This window comes from Melospiza melodia, chromosome 10 (assembly GCF_035770615.1).
Source record: "Melospiza melodia melodia isolate bMelMel2 chromosome 10, bMelMel2.pri, whole genome shotgun sequence".
Taxonomy (NCBI): domain Eukaryota; kingdom Metazoa; phylum Chordata; class Aves; order Passeriformes; family Passerellidae; genus Melospiza; species Melospiza melodia.
The window spans coordinates 18,598,380-18,619,576 of NC_086203.1; the positions used below are offsets into that span (position 1 = coordinate 18,598,380).

The following is a 21,197-nucleotide window of genomic DNA, read 5'->3' on the forward strand; positions in this document are numbered from 1 at the left end:
GCATCTGCACATTTACAAAACTGAAATTAGATGGGTTTTGAGAAAATCATTATTAAATATGAGGGGGAAAAGTATATCAAACCTTTCGCTTGCATCCCCCAATAAAACTTTTAGCACTAAAATGTAACACAATAAGCATAGTACTCCTACTAAAATTATGCAAGGTCCTCTACAAAAGTAACATTTCTATTTACCAACAACCATAAAATCTTTCACTAAAGATATTCTGTGTAAGTTTGTACTGTCACCCAGCTTTTGTTTCACCCTGAAAAGTTTTTCTATTCAGTGGAAGCCACTTGACCCCAAGGAAGCAAGCCAAGGTGTCCTTTTAAGGTGATGTTTATGCTGAACAAAACAGCTTGACTACAAGACTTAGCACAGACTTATATAATGTACTTTCTTAAACAGGGATTTTCTTTGCTGAGATACCTTGATACACTGCACAGCAGCATGGACTTAGCTTGTTCACAATCAGAGAAAATTGAGATGAGCTCATCCTGATTTTCACTGTCATCACATAATTCATGATCTGTTAGTCTCTGCTAAACGGCAACACAGCATTGGAAGGAGAGGCGCTGTTCCTTGAAAAGGTAGTGCTTTAGCACATTTTTGTGTCCTATGTCATATTTCACCAATGATATTTGAAAAATTATTTTTGCTGCAATGCTTCTATATTCACATTGTTCAGATAGTGTTGACAGTCATATCATGCATGTTTTTATTATTATCTTGTTTATTACAGTTAGGATGGATGGGAACCCGTAACACCTGGATCTGTATTGATAAAGGGGATGGATCAGTCTGGTCAGGGTCACAATCAGTAATCTAGACACAGTCCAGTGGGAGGGCACAAACACCACCACCACAAGCATGTCTTCTCCTCCAAAAGGCAAATTTTTTACTCATTTCAAGATAGAGGTACAGACCTCTAAGAGGATAAACTCTTATTCAACATATAGAGTGACACCTGTAAAAAGAGTAAAAGTTACTTATGGTCTTGCAGGCAGAAGGGTTGCCCTGTGAGCTCACGCCTTACAAAGCACAAGAGAAGAACTATCAGTGAACCCTCTTGGACAAGAGAGCACAAAACTTCAAGAACACCTTGCACTTACTACACAAGAGAACACAACTAGAGGGAAGTAAGGAATGGGAATGTGGATGGTTTTCCACAGCACAGAGAGAAGCACCTGATTTGCTGGGGCCATGGGGAGGACTAAGGAAGCAGAGAAAGAAGGGACCAGTGGATTTACCCCACAGCACCTTAGGAGTAATGGGAAGGCAGAGAAAGCTGATCAATCCTTATCCTTCTGCTGACAGGAAAACTGCTCCTGTTTGCTTCTGACTCTGCTCTCTCCTGACCTTATAAGATCTTTTCCTTCTAACAGAAAACATGCATTTCTAAGCACATTTTCTATTTTGCATTTTTATATGACATTAAAGAATAATCCACTAGTTAGTTTAAATGATCCAAACCTTTAATATTTCTTTGCTTCTCCATCTTCAAAGATGTGAGTTTACATTAAGTTCAGCATTATCCCACTGGGGACACCTTCAGCTCATAATTCCTATCATTGAATTGCATGGCCTGCGTCTCAAGTATGCAAGATTTGCCACTTGAAAAAGGGAAAAAAAAAAACCAAAAACCCTGACCCATCATATTTTGAGGCTTAAAATGCAGGAACATCTGCTAGAATCATACTGAGCTGGCCGAGGTTAGGACTATGGGAGCCTGCAGTTGATCAGTGCTGCCCTAGGTGTCACGGAGGCCAATGGGAATTACACTAAGAGGGTTTCAGTAGACAAGGGCGTAATTCAGTCAGCTTTAAAAAAGTCCATGAAACAGAAGCCTAACTTTTTCTTTTTTTTTTTTTTTTTTACTTTCAGCCTCCTACTCCTTCCTTTCTGACTTTTGAGCCATTTGCTCTTTTGAGTGTATTATCAGAGGTGGAGGCCTCTACATTCCCATGCTGGCTGAACTTCCAAACAAATGCCATCCTATCTAATAATTTTTACTATCATTATTGTTTTGCCTAAGAAAAGTATTTTTAAGGTCAGTTTAAAACATAGTATACACAGCTTTTCGGCTTTTTCAAGATCACTAATTGCAGGGTACCATCTTTTCTATTACTTATATTTTCTAACACTACAAATAAAGAAATTATGCAATAAAAACCAGATAAAAAGTGTTTAATACTTACTAGATAGCATATTAACTTTTTCTTCTTTATCTAGAAGATTGCTAAACTGGTCAGTAATTTAAATTCAGATAAAAATAACAAATTTAGAAAGTTTTAACCCCTAACGTACTTAAATATAAAAAACAGAAAAGTATTTTAATTTAAAGAGAATGATTTAAAAGGAAAAATAAAATAATGAGAGAATTAAAGGTAATGATTTTCAACTGCAATTGTTTCTTCACATTTTCATTCACATTACAAAAGACTAGAACACTCTGCATCTCCACATCCTTCAAGCAGTTTGAAACACCTGTAAACCTGAAACACTGTTAATCCTGGCTGTCTTCTAAGTGGTTAAATCACTAGAGAATGTCATGTAACCGTCATATCTCACTTATAACCTGCACTTTAAACCAATTATTTTGTCACTTACATGATCTTGTAAATCCACTTATCCACTGTAGAGCAACAGAAGACACAAAGGCCATTCAAAGCACGGTCATTGATTTTTTCATATTCTATTAGTGGACTCAACATAACTGGTTCTTAAAAATTATAATTAAAAGGGGTTCGAAATCATCATTACGTGTGTTTGAGTGAAAGTGAGCAGTGTGGGAGGAAAGAGCTAATACTACAGATGGAAAATAAATTTCAGGAAGACAGGTCAAGAACAACAACCAATAAAGAAGTCCATAAAGAGCCAACTCTTGTCTATGAATTTGTCTAACCTCTTTTGGGATCAGCTGATGTCTCTGTGGAAGCAAGCTCCAGAAGGTCAGCAAGTAACCACTCCACAAAGCAGAACTTCTCCCCTTCAAATCAATCACTGATTCACTACAGCAAGTGCCTGATACTCCTCATGCTGGGAGATCTGGCTAAACTCCACACCGAGTTTATGCCTTCCTTTCTGGGTCTTCAAACTTCAAACATATCCTCCTCTTCCCCCTGCCTTACCCTCCCCAGACTCACAAGTCTTTTAAGCATCTCCCTCATAAAGCAGCTGCAGGATCCCCTTGCTCTCTTTACCATCCAGGTCCTGCTGAAAGCAATAAACCAAAAGGAAAGTATTGTAAAATACTTTATTTTGGAAAATTGGATAAGTATTGTAGAATTTCCAATATAAAATGTTTGCTGGAGTACTGACTGCTAGTTTTCCATTGAAGTAAGGTACCAGAATGGGTAAAGAACAATAGCAACAAAACTGGAAAACAAAGTGCACTCCTAGGATATAGATTGGGAATGACCACCAAATTCTCTTTCTGCCTGGCAGATGCCTCAAATCATGTGGATCAAAGGAACCTGAGACAAAACCCTTATGAAATTAAGAAAACAAGCCAGACTTGTCTTCTAGCTCAGAAAAGCATGCTTAATTATTAAAACCATAATATGCGTTGTCTGGAATATGTCTGAACTCCTGGTTTTCCCTCAGACAATGCCTCTGTGTCATAAGCACTGCTACCTTGCCATAAAAGAGAGGAAGACATTATCTCCCCGGAAACACTTGGAAAAGGTTGCTACTGCCCTCTCCCACTGTCTAAAGGGGACAAGAAACAACGGGAGAGGATCCCACTTCCCTTATTTGAATATTGATATAAAAGTAGACAAAACATAGCTTCTCATACTAGAGATTGTAGAAATCCTAAACTGATCTTAGTAACCTTCAACAGCAGGTGACAACCTATTTTGAAAGTAAATTATGACCTTAAAAATAATAAATTTAAGAAAAGAATTTTTCCCCATACTGATGAAATTTCTAACGTTTTGAATGGTATAGAATAAAATCAAAGTATACTATCCTTTAATCTGAACATAGGAACATCAGTAGCAACTTGGTGACACTCAGATGTCTTTAAGAGAAGCCCTGACAAGTAAACAGCTCACTCATTCTATTCTCACAGAGAGAAACATTTTACTGCTTAGAGCCCCTTCGTTGTTTACAAAAGAAAAACATCTTTTCATTTTAGTCAAGAAAGCTTCTGTTCCAGAGAACAAAGCCTTCATTTGGCCTTCTCTAATCTTTATGGTGTTTGCAAGTTGGTGTCAGAAATGTTAGTCAAGGCATGCTGTGTTACAGGTCTGTGGGGCAAAAACAGTCACAAGAGACTTTCCACCCAAGTTAGGAGACCACATTACCATTCTAACTACTTCCTATGGAAGTCACAGTTGTATCAACATCCTGCTGGTTTGTTTGTATTTAACTTGGGATATGACTCTCTACACTCTCAGCATGAATCCTACAATTAAATTGAAGCAGTCCACAGGTTACTAAAAAACAGTCCAGTGTTCTGCATTTGAAATGGTACAATTTGAGACAATCAACTTGCTATCTGAACATATTTATAGTATACATTACCACAGCTGCAACAAGCCAAAATAATCTTTCTAATAAAATTATTTTTAAAAGGACATTTCTTCCTGAAAATTATTTTTTCTTTACAGCTATTTATACACATTCTGTTATCTAACCTATTGAGTAAAGAAATGTTAAAGAATTCACATTAGAGAAATAATCATAGATATCCTTCTCTACATATAAGCTGAAATACGTCTGGAAAAGTAGGAAAAAAAAATTCTTCTTTCAAGATAATACTTTATTAATAATATAAGAAATCTGAAACCCTTGTGTTTGCTTAAACTTCAAAGAGACTCATTTAATGTCATGTATCCACCACTGCTCATTCAGCTAGAACTATAACCAAGGTTTGTACTGGCTGTTTTTAGAATGCACTAGCATTTCAAAAGGAGCATAAACTAAGCAACACCTTTTAGTTTTAGGTGTTTTAGTGAAACACCTCAGGTTCTAGTGTAGGGAAGAGAACTGATTGTCTCCCTTCCTGCTTTTCTTTTGGAAAGATGGGTGCAGGGGAAAGTTCTGCCTGGCTGTAACAGAGAAAGCAGGCAGGTCTGTAGGGAAGCCATCCTTTAAAGTGGTTTAAAGAAGCGAGTTCCACACATTTCAAAGAGCAGTTCCAACCCTAAATCACTTTGCCAATTTCTCCTACCTTGCAATATTCCTTTCCTCCTCCTTCATGTTGTATGGAAGAAACAGAAAAAAGGAAATTAACGTAAGGACTACATGCAAGTAGAGTCCCTGCAATTTCATCAGGGATTTCTCTGTCAATAAGTGTCATGCCTCTGGCCTGTGCTTGCCCTGAACAGGTGAATTGCATACATAATTACTCTGAAACATTCCAGATGCACTGGATTTACTACTCACACAGAGATTTCAGAAGCCCTTTTCACTATTGCTGTACCCACAGCAATGAGGAAGAAACCACTCTCCTGTGGGTGTCAGAACCTCTTAGAGTTGAGCAATTAGGACATAAATAAAGGCAAACATGTTGAGTTCCCTCCCAGGTGTCAGTTTCAGACGGTGATGGATGGAAAGAGTAATCGGATAATGTAAGGCAGGGACACGAGCTGATTTGTCCAGGTGCTGGGAACACATCTAGATAGATTCTCTGGACATCCAAGGGCTCTTGTCAGAGCTCAAACTCCTGCTGAGCTGCTACACAGATGTGAAATCCCCAACTTCTACTCCAGTAAAATTTATAGATGGAAAAAGGGGGTATGTCTGCAGAAAACCAGATGGATGGTAAAAATTCTTATATTTGTGCCACAAGTACTTCATAAAGCATTTTGACTTCTGTACAAATTCTGACTTTTTAGTTTTACATTTTACACAGTCTTCCCCTTAGGCTGTGACCCCTGACTTCCAGAATCCATTCAAAGACCCTCTTCATCCCTGCAATATCCTGAAAAGTCCACTTGAAGCCATTTGTGTGCTTTTCCATGCCCGAAGCTCTTGCTCTACAAGGCAGGAGGGCACCAGTCACACCTGGTGACAGACAAGGGGACAAAGCACGTTCTCCTCCCAGCAGGACAAGCTTCCTCCTCGCCCCGTGGAGCTGCTCCTGCCCAAACCATGGTCCTGCACCCAAGACTGGCATCTAGTGGCAAATGCAAGTGCCCTCTCCTTCTCTGGCAGAGCACTGAAGCACTGACCCAGCAGCAAAGGGCACTGTGTGTTCAGCACTTATGCTCAGAGCGGCAGCTGCTGGGACTGAATGCTTGGCAGAAAAAAAAAAAAAAAAACATTTTATCCCCTTCTTCCCACAACTATTTCATCCCTGACTATACACAGGTGCTTTTAAATGAGTAAATCTATTGAAAAACAAATAAAAGCAATTTCCTTCTATTATTTTCAGTGAAAGAAATCCCTTCCTTTAAGTATGGTCACCATGTTTAATTTTATACTGTCACTGTAAGAAAGTTACTGCAAAATCTAATTTAAAGTATATTTTTTGGACAGCACAGTAATGTTCTGTTTTTGTTACTGAATAAAATAACTAGTAGCAGGGTTTTTCTTAGGAGCTCTTTAATGCCTCATTACTAACCATCCAATTTATTTCACATGAGGGAAAATACATTTTCTTCTGGAAATTTGTAGTGAATTTCAGGGCAAAGTCAATTCCAACAAAACTGATTTAGCAATACCCACAGGTGATGGCATGAACTCTATTTAAGGCAAGGAAATTGCCTTTCAAACGCTTGGCAAGAATTCCGAAAGCTTCAGAGCAGTGAGTATGCTGAGTTAACAGAGAAAATACTCAGTAATTAACAACTAAATCTCAAAAATTAAGACTTGTGAGATCTTCAGGTCAAAACATGAAGCGCTGTCTTTTGGGGGATGAATCACATGGCCACTCACTGAGTGCAGTGTTTGCCACATGTAACTAAGTCACTGAAAGATCATCAAATTAATGCAAAACCACAATGAAATATTTTCTAACCTTGTACTTAATAAATAGAGTAAACATCACAGAAAAGTAAAGATTTTCAACCAAGAAAACAATTTTGACAACAAAGGAGAGAGCTTGGATGTTAGAGTTTTGTATTTTCTTTTTAACTTTAGAGGTTGCAGTTGAAGATAAAATGCATATAGTTTAAAACTTGAACTTACAAAAAGAGTGACAATTATTTTTATATCTTTTCAACCACGTGTTATTAGACTTTCTTTTATGACTTTTGGCTCTCTAGGTCAAACTTTATATCTTCCAAAGGGAAAATCATTTCAACCATTTCTAAAAAGATGATCTGTCCCATGGAGCAAAACCCACTTTCCATGAGGGCAGGCATTTATTTCACATACATATATACACAATATTATGTAAATACTCATTTATCTATCTATACAGCTACCTAATTTTGTTACAAGCAGGTTTATGAGTTTTGGAAGGAACCACCACACAGGAAAGGAGATCTGTATGAAAGCACTGTGGTCATGAAAGTATGCTCCACAAATATGGCATTTCTGCAACATCTGACAAACCTCCACCACATCACAGCACTGAAACTTCTCCTACCCTCAACCTCTTCATGTTACAAAATGAATAAGCTTTTCTAGGCAAGCCTTGTGAAGTTCACAAGTAGGAGCACAACCTCCTGAGGACTCCCAGAAAACAAAAAACAATGTCTGGAAAAAGCAGTCTTAGGATAAATTTCTAACTATCATAATTAAAGCTCAGGCCAACTGAAATATTTCTATGGATGATAAATAAATTTCTTAAAAAAACATTACCATGGATATTGTCACACTATGTAACAGATTTTTTTTTGAAGTATCATTTACCAAAAAGTAAAAAGTGCATTGATTTTTGCTTTATGCTCAGACACAGAAAGAGCACAAAGCAACAAGACAATTAGACAAAATGATGGATTTGAACACATGCTGCATTTTACTGTTAACATGTATGCATAACTTCCATTAATGTCAGTATGAGTTATGTGTGCACTGCTAAAATAATATGACCATAGCAAAAATATTTCCTCCAGAACTAATATAGTAATATTTTTAATAGACATTAAAAAAAAATAAAAATATTTGGAAATTAACATGCAATTGCAACTCCTTCTTAAAACTTATACTTTCAAATTCTTTAAAATAAATCTTTTTTTTTTTTTTTTTACAAATTGGCATCAAGTTAAGAAAGAATTGATTTTATCAAACTACCTTTCATTTAATGGGTACTTATCTTGTTTCCAGTTCATAAAAACCAACCAGATATGAATAAGACTAGGCTGCTCTCCATTTTTATTCTAAACTTTCATAAATTACCAAATTTATATGGGGACAAGAAATGACAATTGAAGAAGTTTTCTAAAACAGACAAGTGATTGTGGCCAGTAAATTAAGATGCATCTTGACAATGACAGCCAGATGGGCCCAGAATGCAGAATTATGGTTGGAACTTGAACATAACATAAGCACAGGAAATCATCATGAATGTTCTTAAACACACACTTCATGCCTATTTAACTGGAAACTTGTAGACAAAAACTGTAGTCACTGGATATTGATTTTTTTTAAACAACAAATAGAAATTATTGGTCAATGCTTCCAATTAATAAGTTACCTTAAAAAACAAATAGGCTCTTTGCTACTGAGTCTTTCACTTCTAATACCACTCACCCAGCCCTCCATTCACAAAATACAACAGCTTTTGTCAAAACAAGTTCTACATCACCAGTTTTTGCCAATCTTGTTTCCCAGATTGTTCTGTGAGGTTCTGTGTACCAAATTTAAAAAGTCACATTAACTGAATTAGAGATTTTTCCTTTATTTTGTTCAGCAATTATTAATTATGATAAAAAAATAAATAAATATCTTATGATTAGGACAAAAGAAAAGGCACTTGAGGAAACAGACCAAAGCACTATACAGAAAATAGATAACTGGCACTGAGCATCTGAGTTATGATGGGACAATTAATATGTACATATAACTTAATGTTTTAAAAAATCTTTTTAAATGTATCTATTATAAAATATAATGCCACATAGTATTCTAATTCTAATTCCATTTTTCTGTATGGATGTAGATCTCATTAAAGTCAAAACCAGAAATTCTTTAGATAACTCTGGAAACATTTGTGCTTCCATTACATTGAATTTCTGCACCTGTATTACCTGGCAGACATTCTTAAAACCCACTTTTATAAAACCTTGCTGACTATGTGACTCCATTTCCACTTTGCCTTATTTACAATAACATTATGAAAACCATTCTTTCTGATTATTTCCCTTTCTTTAAAATCAAGGATAACTGTAAAAATTGACCTGAAGTTATATATGGCTTCCACTCTCAAAAAAACTGTTTCAAAATTACAACTGTGAATTTTTTTGTTGAATGTTAACTACATAATTATCAGCCTAGCCAAGTCATAGCAGGTTCATCGTTTTTTGCCAATTTTAAAGATCATTTCTGAGCTTTAATGCCCCAGAATTATTCTATCTAAAAAATAGATACTTATTTTTCTTTCCATGGAGGAAGTTAGATTTAAATTATATGTCTCTTCCTTTTTCATTCTGAACATATTCACAGGGGGAGAGTGTATGCAAAAATTCTTTGTTAGTTTGGAGGTGTTTTTAACTAATTCAAAGAAATAAGCTTTGCACCATCAATAGAAAGTTAATAACTCCCTTCCCTTGCATGTGACACTAGCAGAGATTCCAGCACTGCATTCCCACTGAGAGATGGGGCTTTAGATTTTCAGTTTCTCACAGAAATTAAACAGTACTGATACTTTAACTTGCCCCCAACAAGGGACAACTTACAAAAAATGTTGAGTACTTCTAAAATCAAGACTTTTGCACTTCTGTGTTTCAAAGGGATTTAAGTGTCTTAAAACTATTAGAAGTCCTTAGATTGAGATTTAAATATATGCAGAGAAAAGCCAAAACATCAAAAGAAACCCATCAAAACTTTCCCCTATGGCAAAAGCAGTTATTTTCTTTTTTTCCCCTAGAAATTAGAGAAATCAAGATACTTACTTCATTTCTAGAATTTCTTCAAGCTGTTTCCTTCGCTCTATTCTCAGGTTAGCCAGATGTGCTTCTTTTTCAGCCAGAGACTGCTGTGTTGAGGCAAGACGGGCTTTGGTAGAATCTAATTCTTGTCTGGTCTTCTCCAGTGCATTCATCAGCTCTTCTACCTGAGAGAGAGGACATTTTCAACTCCATATTCTTTACAAGAAGAAAATATTAAATTCATAAAAATACAGGGAGGGGAAAAACACACTAAAGCAATTATTTTCTGTAAACGGCTGCTCAAATCGCTTTCCATCATAGCTGTTTTAAAAACTGACAGTAGTGTTTCAAAACCAAAAAAAAAAACCCTCAAAGTTTCTGTGAATTCATTAGCAATGAACAATATTTATACAAAATAGAGCTAACACCAGAAACCTATTTAACCTGGGCCACTGCCACATATAGATAAAATTTATAAATATGTCCTGCACCATTTTTATTATTTAAATTCAGAGTGGTGGTAACTCATCATAGAAGTTATTTCAGAAATTGTAAATTCAGCTATGGATGCATGTTTCATTAACACAAAAGTGTTAATGAAAGTCCAACATTTTTCATGAAGAATGCACACCTTTGCAAAACAGGTTGCCCAGGGAAATTCTAAACTCTCCAGTGTTTGAGTATTTTAAGATTTTGATTGAATGAAGCCTGAAGAATCTGATCCAACTTTGAAGTTATTTCTGCTCTGAGTACAGGTTTATAGCGCATTGCCTCTAGTGGTCCTTTCTAATCAAATTATTCTGTCATCCTGAACTTTAAAGGTCTGTAACTGCTCTAATAACAATCAAGTTCTTTTCCTCCTGATAACTGTGAGAAGCTCTGAAGCATGAAGTGTAGGAAAGTTGTGGTGATCCCATTTTGACATAGTGTGGAGAAATGTCATGGAGAAATTTAAAGAACGGAGAGAATATAATGACACCTGTCTGGCAGCAGAAGCTTTATTTGTGGGGTGAAGCATCTTCCATAAATGGCCTCCAGTAACCAGTATGACAGTGGGATTTACCCCTCTTCATTGATACAGTTTACATAAAGTGAAACAGCTTGTTTTTAGTGAGACATAATGATTTGAATAATGAATGTCCTATTTCCTGTATGTTCTTTCTCACCTCTTTGTCCAAATATTACTATTTTATAAACTAGAAAACACTTCAGGAAGAACCTCTAAATGAAACAAAATGTAATGGGAAAGAGATATATTCATCTGTGTTATGCAAAGCATTGAAAGGAGCTAAATTTTGCTATGTATTGAGAAGTCTGACCAAATTGCACAATGCTCTTATCATGAGTGTGGCTACTTTTCCCAAGCTCACGCTCAACTCTTGTTCTCTAAAGCCTCCTAGTAGGCAATCAGTGCTTATAAGCCATTTTTGTTTCAATTCCAATATAAATGGGCTTCTATATAAAAAGTTCAATAAATAATTCAAATAAACAATAGAGTTGTCATGAATTATAATGAGGACCATTTGCTAATGACACACTGATTACTCCTTCCATACCACCTCTACAAGCACTCTAAACAGATCAATTAAATACTAGAACATGTCTGATATGAATGCAGATCAGAATTACCAACAGTATTGAAACTACTGATGTTCAACCTTCCACTCAGAATGTAAAAGCAGTGTAATGGTGATACCAATGAAATGGCAAGGAGTGCAACTCAGGAGACTCTGCAGATGCAGGATTCCACTGAAGAAAGCAAGAAGAAAGATGATGACTTGAGATACCTTCGTAAAATGACTGTGTAGTGAATGTTCTTAGAAACAACAAAGAGAACATATACTTGAGGGAAATAAAGAAATAAAAATTTGGAGTTGCACTTAAATCCCGTGAAAAAAAGAATTAACAGGCCAGAAGGAAAGAGATCATATTTCTTTGAAAAAAGATTCAATTTCTAACATAACACCAGGTACTTTATATTCTGCTTTAGTGCAAGATCATATACCCATGCTGCCTTCAACAATGACAAGACTCAACTAATAAAACAAAGGATGTTTCTGTTTTCTGGGTTATTTTCTAGGCTTTTCCTTGTACCATTTAAAAACTGCATCTAGTTTCTGCTGAGCATCCACCCTATCACTTAATTCCAGAAAACAGAGCTTATTGAAAACTGTAGTAGGATCAGAACAGGAAAGTCATTAATTCAGACTCCAGCTTTGAGACAGTATCTTTAAACACCAAGACACTCCCCACTTGCAGATTTGTTGGGCAAATGAGAATGTAAAAAAGTAGAATTCTTGAACTTCTGTATTTTTAGTATCATTGTGCTCCCTTTCCATGTTCTCAATTTGGTACCCAACCTGATGATTGACTGAATCCTCACCCAAGCTCATATCACATATATCACATAATTTACATTTCAAAACATTTAAGAGAATTAAAGACTTGTGGAAAGCAAAGCTGTGGATTTGTTAATGTCTATTAGTAACACACTCTTACATTACCAGACAAAAGAGATCAAAGTTTAAAACAAAAGGGAAAAAAACCTTCAAAACGTAAATCTGAAAACTTTTGCAAACCACAAATCATTAACATGTGTCGACTTGAAAGTTTTATTTGCATTTACACTTTCAACACAGTATTTGCCAGCTAGTTCTTCCTTCATTTTTCAAATATGACCCAAGTTTGTGGCTGCACATTTTCCTAGTTAACTGTCCTGCTAACACCTACAGCCAAATTCAACTGGCAGGCATGTGCACAAGAAACTGATTTTTTCTTAAATCTATTCCTATCAAATGTAAATGTGTGAATGCTGAAGCAGCACAAACATCCCTCTCACCATGTTAATTATATAGCTATAGGAGATGTTTTACAAGGGAAAATTAACTTGAACCACTGAAGGCAGTATTAGAGATGAAAATTTTGGTTTCAGGCAATCCCTGCCCCAGCTCAGCAGCACCACCTGGCAGGGGCAGAGGCACTGAGGGCAGTTCCCACCTGGAAGCTGCCGCCTTTTCCCAGCCCTATCCCTCAGTGTAAATGCTCCTAATCACAAACTCTGCATGCTTGGAATTCCCAGGAATACAAGTTTTCAGAGTGAGAACCTCAGTGCATGCACTTAGCTCAGGAATATTCTATGCCCTGAATATGTTATTAGCTGGGCTTTCTTCCCTTTTGCAAGACAATGGCCTCATTTTTATCCTTTGCATTTTGTAATAAAAGCCTTTTTTTTTCATACTTTCAGAAAGAGCTTAACTGACCTCGGCACTTTGAGGATTTTATTAAAATCTGCACTAGAATTAAGTTTGCATTTCAGAATGGCAGAAACCCAGCAAACTAAACTACAGTAATTGTTTCTTAGTTTAGAGTCTATTTTCAGTGAACACTTTCTATTTGTACTGCAGCTTCACATTTTTAAGTGCTATCAGCAGTGTTTCACACCAAGATAAGAAAAGCAAAAAATGAATGTGGCTGAAGAATACATCTGCGCTACCAGATTCTGCAAATTAAAGGAGGTTAGAGTTCAAATGAATGACAGTTTATTAAAAATGCCCTGGAGCATTCTTAATTCCAGATTGGATTCGGCTCAGTACAGCTCAGGCTAACATAATACTGCTCCAGTTTGTGGGAATGAGGAGGGGGAGGGACAATTGCATGTTTTCTTAGTTCAAGTATAACATATTTCTGCAGGATGACGAAGAGCTGGCAACATTCCAGCAGTCAAGGTTAGTATGGTTAGTACTACTACCTTTAAAGGGTTGGCACTTCATTTTGGCAACAAGATTGGTGATAAATACAAGAGTTTTGGATTTCCCTGACTTTTTCAAGTATCAGTAGCTACACAAGAATTTCGTACCTATTTTATTTTAAAACCTAATCTTGTTTTAGCACACAGACCATTTAGGAATTTTATGGAGTAAAAGGAAATAAAGAAATCCATCTATTTAAAGATTCTTTTACTTTAATATTAAAATATTAACCATTAAATTTTTAAAAGTTTAACAAACAATTACATTCATTCAATAAAGCTGGATGCATTTTGATAATAAGTCGTTCAGTGTAAGAATCCATTCAGTTGTTTTGAAAGGGTTGGGTTTTTTTCCATTTCCTAAGGAAATGCCTTTTTTTCTCTACACCAAGTTACACACTACATAAATCTCAGTTATCTCCAGCTCTGTGAAGATTATTTTAATAAAAATAATATTTGGGGGTTTTCCCCTTAGATTAAGCATGAGATTGTAAAAAAGGAAAGACTATAATCCTCAGACTTTCTCTTTGTGGCTTTTCAACAATTTTATTCTGTCACTGGCCTAAGACGACATAGAAAACACATTCACAGAGATGAGGGAAAGCAGATAAAAGCTGGAATTTGTACACACCAAATATCTACCCATCAGCTCTTTCAACTCTCAGCCTTTGCCATGCACACACTGCCCGTGCCTCACACAGTGAAGGTGAGTGCCAGGCATGCCAGGATGCTGTGCCAGCAGCTGCTGGCCATGCAGGGAACCACTTTACCTCATGGCTAATTCAATTATTCACCTACAGGAGGGCCAGCACCAGTCATGTGGACCTACTGCTTTTAAAACTGCCAGTGCTGTCCTGCAGGATGATTTGTAAATACCTTGTTCCTTCCTGTTTCTAACACAAATTTCTCCAGTGGGCAACTGCCTCAACAGTTTCATTACAAAGGTGTTTTTCACAAAAGCAAACAGACATAGCAAAGTGTCATCCTGAGCTTTGCAAGACATGGAAATAAACTCTTTGTCACCCTCCCCTCTACTCTCTTCCCATCCCATTTGTCATCCATAGACAAATTCCTCACCTCTGACTTCCATCACAGTTCTTAAAGCCAGGAAACAGGTCTAACAAAACCAGGACAGTTCTGGAGGCTGATGCTCCTGAGCCTTGCCAAACAAAGAAATTAGACACATGCTGTATCTCACAACTTTGGAAATTGTCAGAGAAGAGAAGAGAAAAGTAACCATACTGTAGAATGCATAAAAGCTTTAAAATAAACATCATAAGTGAAGGATTTGACAGAATATTAAGCAGTATTTATAAATTCCAGGTTGGTTTTCCAACTCATAAAACACTAGACACATAGGGCCAGTGTTATCAGGCAGCAATGCAGTGGCAGTCCAACACCAAGCACCAGAAGCACTGCAGCAGCAGTCCCCAGGGCAGGGCCACGTCCTTAGGAACACAACAGCACAATTCTCAAATGGGATGCCACGCTGCAGAATTTGACATCCAAAACCTCACTGAGATTACTTCATTACCAAAAGCAGGATTTAAAGTATTTTAATCCTCCTGCTAAAAGCTCTGTTAAGAACACAAGGTTTTTGCTTTATTCAGATAAAGAAGAGACACAGCATAGAGAGGGCACATATGTCCCTTCCAGACCTGCAGGGACCACAGGCAGGGAAAGAAGGTTCTTTACTTTCCTGACTATTACCTTGCTGGCTGTCACTTGGTGGTTACCAGTGGGACCAGTTACTTTTTCTAAGCCTCAGTAATTCTACAAAATATAGAACCACAACAATATCATTCCTTGATTCATTATCTGTGATTTGGTTTTCCAATTAATATAGTGATTTCACCAATAACTGAAAAACTTCATTAAATAATTTTGGAAAATACTGGTCATAATTGCTTAAATAGAGTGAATTTTTCAATCAGTTCAAAAAGCCAAACCAAACCAACAACTAAAAGCATCACTTTTTTTTTTTCTTAAATCAAACAAAGTTATACCCCAAATAATGGTAACCTCTGTGCTCTAGGGTCATGCTCTTAGACAGATGAAAACAAAAGCTATTCTCAAGTACAAAGAAAAAGGATGCTTCCCTTGCTGTCCCAGGAATACTGTCATCTATTTAAACACTATCATCTATTTAAACACTTCATCTTGTGAAACACAACTGGCCCTCAGTTAGAGGATTCAGCTAAAATACACTGTACAACAAGCCAATGACAAAATGTGACTGTGACCCTCAGGAAAATGGAAAAGGAGGGGCAAGAGAACAGAGTACTCCTCTCAGATGCAGTGGGAAAGTTTTGTCCCAAACAGAAGCTCCTTCATCAACAGCAAAACACTATTATATACATGATGAAGTAAATAACATCACATTCTCATATTTCAAGGCTATATGCAAGAATCAGTCAAAAAATTTTCTTTTTCCAAGGCAAATTTCATGCTGACAAGGCCTAATTCTAATTCACACTTGGCCCCATTCAACTCATTCACCCAGACATGCACCGTGATGGAAACAAGACCAAGCACCTGAGAAACTCTGCAAGTCCATTTTTAAAGAGAAGAAAAAAAACAGCATCCTTTAATTTTTGCCTTTACTTTGAAAATTAGTTATTTCACTGATATGCCTTGTTAATTTTCTCCCCTTTTCCACTGTGCTTCATCTGAGCAAGTCTATGTTCTTTTTAATCAGCTGGTAGCCTTAGCTCTGCTCTTACACTTGCTTGATACTGACCAAACCTTATTACAAAGGTAGCACGAAAAGTGTTTTAGAGCTGTGCAAGTGAAAGCAAATTTGATATAATGTATTGATAAATTACAGAGCTCAATCTAATGTTTTCAGAAGAATAAAAGTAAAGTAAATTGAGTTGACTATTGAACATATGCTGATTTCAGTAGGACACTCAATTGTCCTACAGGACATTGCATCTGGAAGAGAACCCTTATGGGCTGAAAACAATTAGGCTGTGTGATTTTGGTGTTGAGTCCTTTCAGATAAACCATGCAAGCAGAGCAGAGCAACTCTTTAGCTGGTGTAAGAGCCCAGCGCTGTCAGAGCGGCCTCCCTGGTTAATGTCAATAGCACTGCGTATAAAAGTGACTAAAGTGTGTACAAATGTTGATCTTTGGAGAAGGCATGCCTAGAATCATGCACACATCTACTATTTCATCCACCAGGTCAACTTCTGGGAGAGAGGGCAAACTGGGAGTTTTCTTGCCAAAAAGTTGATTCGTAGCACGCTTGTTAGGTTACAGTGCACAAAAGCTGTTTCCCCACTGCTTTTAAGCCATAATCCCAGTATATTATTAAAGTTAGAAATGCTTCCTTAGAATGTATCCAAACACAGCAGGGATTCACATGCTGTGTGTAAAGTCTTACTGCAAACATAGTTTATGTAAGTAAGAGATTTTCCACACCCTGAATCATGCCTACATATTGTGAAATAGCAAGTAAAACTTATTAAAGTGAAAATATTATTGTATGAAAATACTTGAATAATTTTATGTGAGGAATCCCAGAAAAAACAATTTCCTATCAAGCTTTGACACAATGAATACTAATAAATAATATTGGGAGGCAGCAATATAAAGACTCATGTAACTGATTGGAAGATATAGCATCTACAGCAAGAATCTCATGCCATCTTTACAAGTTCCTGTGACTACTGAATGCCCAAGGAAGACATATCTGTGGTCTTCTGGTCTTCTCTTAAGACAGAAAATATCACCCTGTTTACTTAATCCTAGAGCATTTTTGCTATAAAATTATTTACGTAATATTTTATTGGCTTGGCATACATAAAGAAGTCAGTGGCACGGACATGCTATCTCCTTAAAAACTAAAATTATCTCCTATTGTTTATAGCGCAATATCAACTGTATCAATAACTTTAGGAAAAGTCAAGTATGCCTATATTGAAAAAGCCAAGTTTTAGCTCTGGCACACCCAGTTACAGATAACTCTTAATAAGAAAAAAATTAATACTTGGTATAGCAATTGATAGTTACAACCTGACTCAAATTTATTCAAAGCCATGAGGAAAGGACTGGAGAACACAAGGATCAGAACTACAAACAGTTGGCTAATTTAATTTTTTCAGATACAGCAACACAAGTTTACTCATAGGGCAATATAATAATTAAAAATTAAGCAATTAAAAACAGCTTTAGAGAGTCACTTTAGGAAGAGACCAGTCAATAGGAACAGAACTGAAGTGCTTATGAGGCTGTCCAGGGTAGGGCAGCCCATGGGACAGTCAGGGAGGCCTGAGGGGACAACAAAATGTCTGACAACTGGACTCCATTATTAACACATGATAAGCCAGGAATGATCACGATGGAGCAAAAATATCAACCCAGAATTTGTCAACAGGAATTCCTCCATGAAGGCAGTTCACAATCAGCATGTCAATTTTTCAGAGCACTGAAGAGAAATCTTGCTCAAACTGTTGCTCCCTGTCCATAAAACTCTCTCCACAGCTACTGCACAGGAATAATCTCGCAGGCTACATCAGTCCCAGACCACAGTGCCTCCCTCAACCAACACGGGAGAGGGAAATTCCCTGTGGGTGGGAGAAGCAGGGCTCCAGGGGCAGGATGCTGAGCTGAATTCAAAAACAGCCCCAGGAAAAGCAGAACTTGTGTGAGAAGGGAGCCAGATGGGAGGTGGTGGCACAGGCTCAGCTGCCGCTGGAAGCAGCACTGCCAGCAATGAGCAAAAGCCAAGGGCAGGCACAGAGCCCTTCAATGCCTCCACAGCGCTGCAGCCACACCAGCTCAAGAGGAAACTGCAGCAACTGCTCAGGTCCTTACACACAACTGCACAGCCACACGAGTGCTGCAAAGGTGCAGAGAGACAGACTGTGCACAACTCTGCACACGTGCATCATGCAGAAAAGAAACACTCTAAGAATACTCTGATTACAGAGGTGGGAGAAGAAAACACTGCCAAGTGTGGGAAGATAACCCAAGAAATACCATCCTTCCAAAGCTGAACAGTAACTATTGGAAGGAAAAGGAAGTAAAAGACTTCAGAACAATGGTTTTATACCAAGTTAGCTCCTGGAAAGTTCATCTCAATCTCTTCGGGAAAATTAAGCAGTAGTTCACATTTTTGGGAAAAACAAAGATACTGAATTATAGAACTTGCACTTTTCCAAGCCACATTGTCTAACTATTACTAAATCAAAACAAATTTCAGTGAGTATACCCCAGTGAAGAACAATAACTGCCACTTAAAACTTTGCCTCATCTACAAAGAAAACAAGTATTTCAATTCTTCCACATCAGTTTGTGAGAATTTGGAACAAGAATAAAAATGCAATACTGCAACTTAGTGTTATAAAAACTAAACTTTTTTTGTCTCCTAGCGAATGATATACCAGCCAAATACACTTCCACTGGGTGATAGATTTTGTTTTGCTAGACTGTAAAAGGGGAGAAGATTATAATATTTATATCGCTCTTTACCTTATTACTGGGTTCTTCCATAGGATCTAGCAGGTACAAGAAAATATCAGAAAGAAGCAGCCGAAAATAGTACTTCATTCTCTGAAAGTTGAAATATTCTGACAGACCTTTGTCACAGCATGCGCTGCAGTTGAGAAGGCCACAATACACAGAGTATCACCACACAGTTCCAGAAGGCTTTAAACACACAGTAACACCTCACCTCCTCAGAAGGCTTCAGGTAGAGTAACATCCCATCACTTCAGGAGGCTGCAAGGGTCTGCTCTTGTTCCTCAGCCCAGCCTTTTATCCCCTCCTGCTGATGCCCTGCACCTGTGTGCCCTCTGCTCCCTTTGGTGGTTGGGCAGTGCCCTGGGCACTCCCTGGCTCGTTACCTTCAATTGTGCTCACCTGCTGCTCACAGCTGTGCCCAATTGAGGATGATGAGGCTCAGCCCCACTCCCAATCACCACAAACTGTGTGCCTACAGATCTTCCCTATGGAAGTTTATTGATTTCCCACATCTTATGAAGCAGTTATTGCTCTGCCTGGGTTATATACTCAAAACCTTGGGCAAGGCAGCTTTCCTCACTCAGTGATTATAAGCAATTTTTGCCATGTGCTAGAGTAAATAGTGAAGAGGAGCAGTTATCAGTATTTAAGTTGAGCATTTGTGCTTCCTAAATTGCACTTTACAGTACATCACAAAGGGAAGCCTTATGCCAGGCAGTCTTATAAGATGCAGGAATTCTTTATGAAGAAATTTTCTGTAGAAATAAAATTATGATTCAGTTAATAAGAAAAAACCGAAGAGAAATTATATTCTAAAGCCTCGGCCTGAACCATAATAATTCTTCTGTGGAATTTACTAAAGGTTTTACTATTGTAACTCCTCTTGTATGGGCATTATTTAGATACCAAAGTAATGGGCTTTATAATTAAGGCTTATATAAAAATATAAACTTGTAAAAATATAAGTTTCATACAGCTATGTATTTTGTAGGCAAAATATATTAAACAAACTGTGATGAGAATAATAATATTTCTCACCAGATGTAAAAAGAAAAAGTAATCATAGAATCTTTAACTAACATAAACTGCCTTTTATTCTTCATCTAAGTGTTTTGTTTTCCTTTTACGTCTCTCAAGTCTCTTCCCACATGAGGCAACATTCATTAAAGTATAAACAGAAAACATGCAGATCTACAAGTTGATATTATTCACTTTGTTTTGAGGCAAAATATTCAGACTGCAAGCTAAGTGGCAGGACTTACAAAACTTACAGATGGGAGGATTAAACTGGCCTTGATGAGAGCTTTATTTTGGATCTGCCTGACCTTTCCTCTAAACCAACTCACTTGTCACTGCTCATATGCTGTATAATAACTCTCATGAGGACATATATTTTATTATGTTTATATCCCTCTCTTCCAAAGGCAGGCTTGGTTTTGGAGAACAGAGATGACTACATACACATCAAGTTGTGCATTTGAAGGATTTTTTAAGATCTAGAGTCTTTATGCATGGAGCACACAATCCCACAAGTGAGGATACATTATAACCATATTAGAGTGCATTTGCAAACATACACATTTAAACGATATTTATAAACTAATCCTTCTTTTCTTTTCCAACTTTGTACAGGCCTTTGTCTCATAGAAAAACTTTATTACAGACGTCTCTGCTATACCCAGCAGTCCTTACAGAAATCACATTTATATTTCACTTGCGCAAGCAGAACTAATACAAACCCAAAAGATTCTTAGATTTGTAATGTATTAAAGAAGTAGCTATGCAGTATGAACTCAGATGTCAGTTTTTAAAGGCAGAGAAGCTTTTCCATCCATTTCAAGATGCCTGACACTGCATATATTCCATTTCAGATGGGCTACTCATTGCCTCAAATTTGGTCCAGTACCCGCTATGGTAAAATAAATTTACGTTGCACTGACGTGTTTGAAGAAATATTGTCTCCAAAATGTTCAGCAAAGAAAAGTTTATTCTTTCAT

At 37.1% G+C, this 21,197-nt stretch overlaps 1 protein-coding gene across 10 annotated transcripts in view; it reads right to left on the reverse strand.

Annotated features, from left to right (window-relative positions):
• Window positions 1-21,197, reverse strand: part of ERC2 (ELKS/RAB6-interacting/CAST family member 2) — a 401,773-nt gene that overhangs the window by 186,235 nt on the left and 194,341 nt on the right. For all 10 annotated transcript variants that reach the window (XR_010028823.1, XR_010028829.1, XR_010028825.1 and 7 more), the window contains one exon: window positions 10,011-10,171. Coding sequence is in view for 1 of the 10 variants with exons in the window: in XM_063164669.1 (XP_063020739.1) it covers window positions 10,011-10,171 (161 nt within the window). In the remaining 9 variants the exon portion in view is untranslated. The remainder of the gene's footprint in view (window positions 1-10,010; window positions 10,172-21,197) is intronic.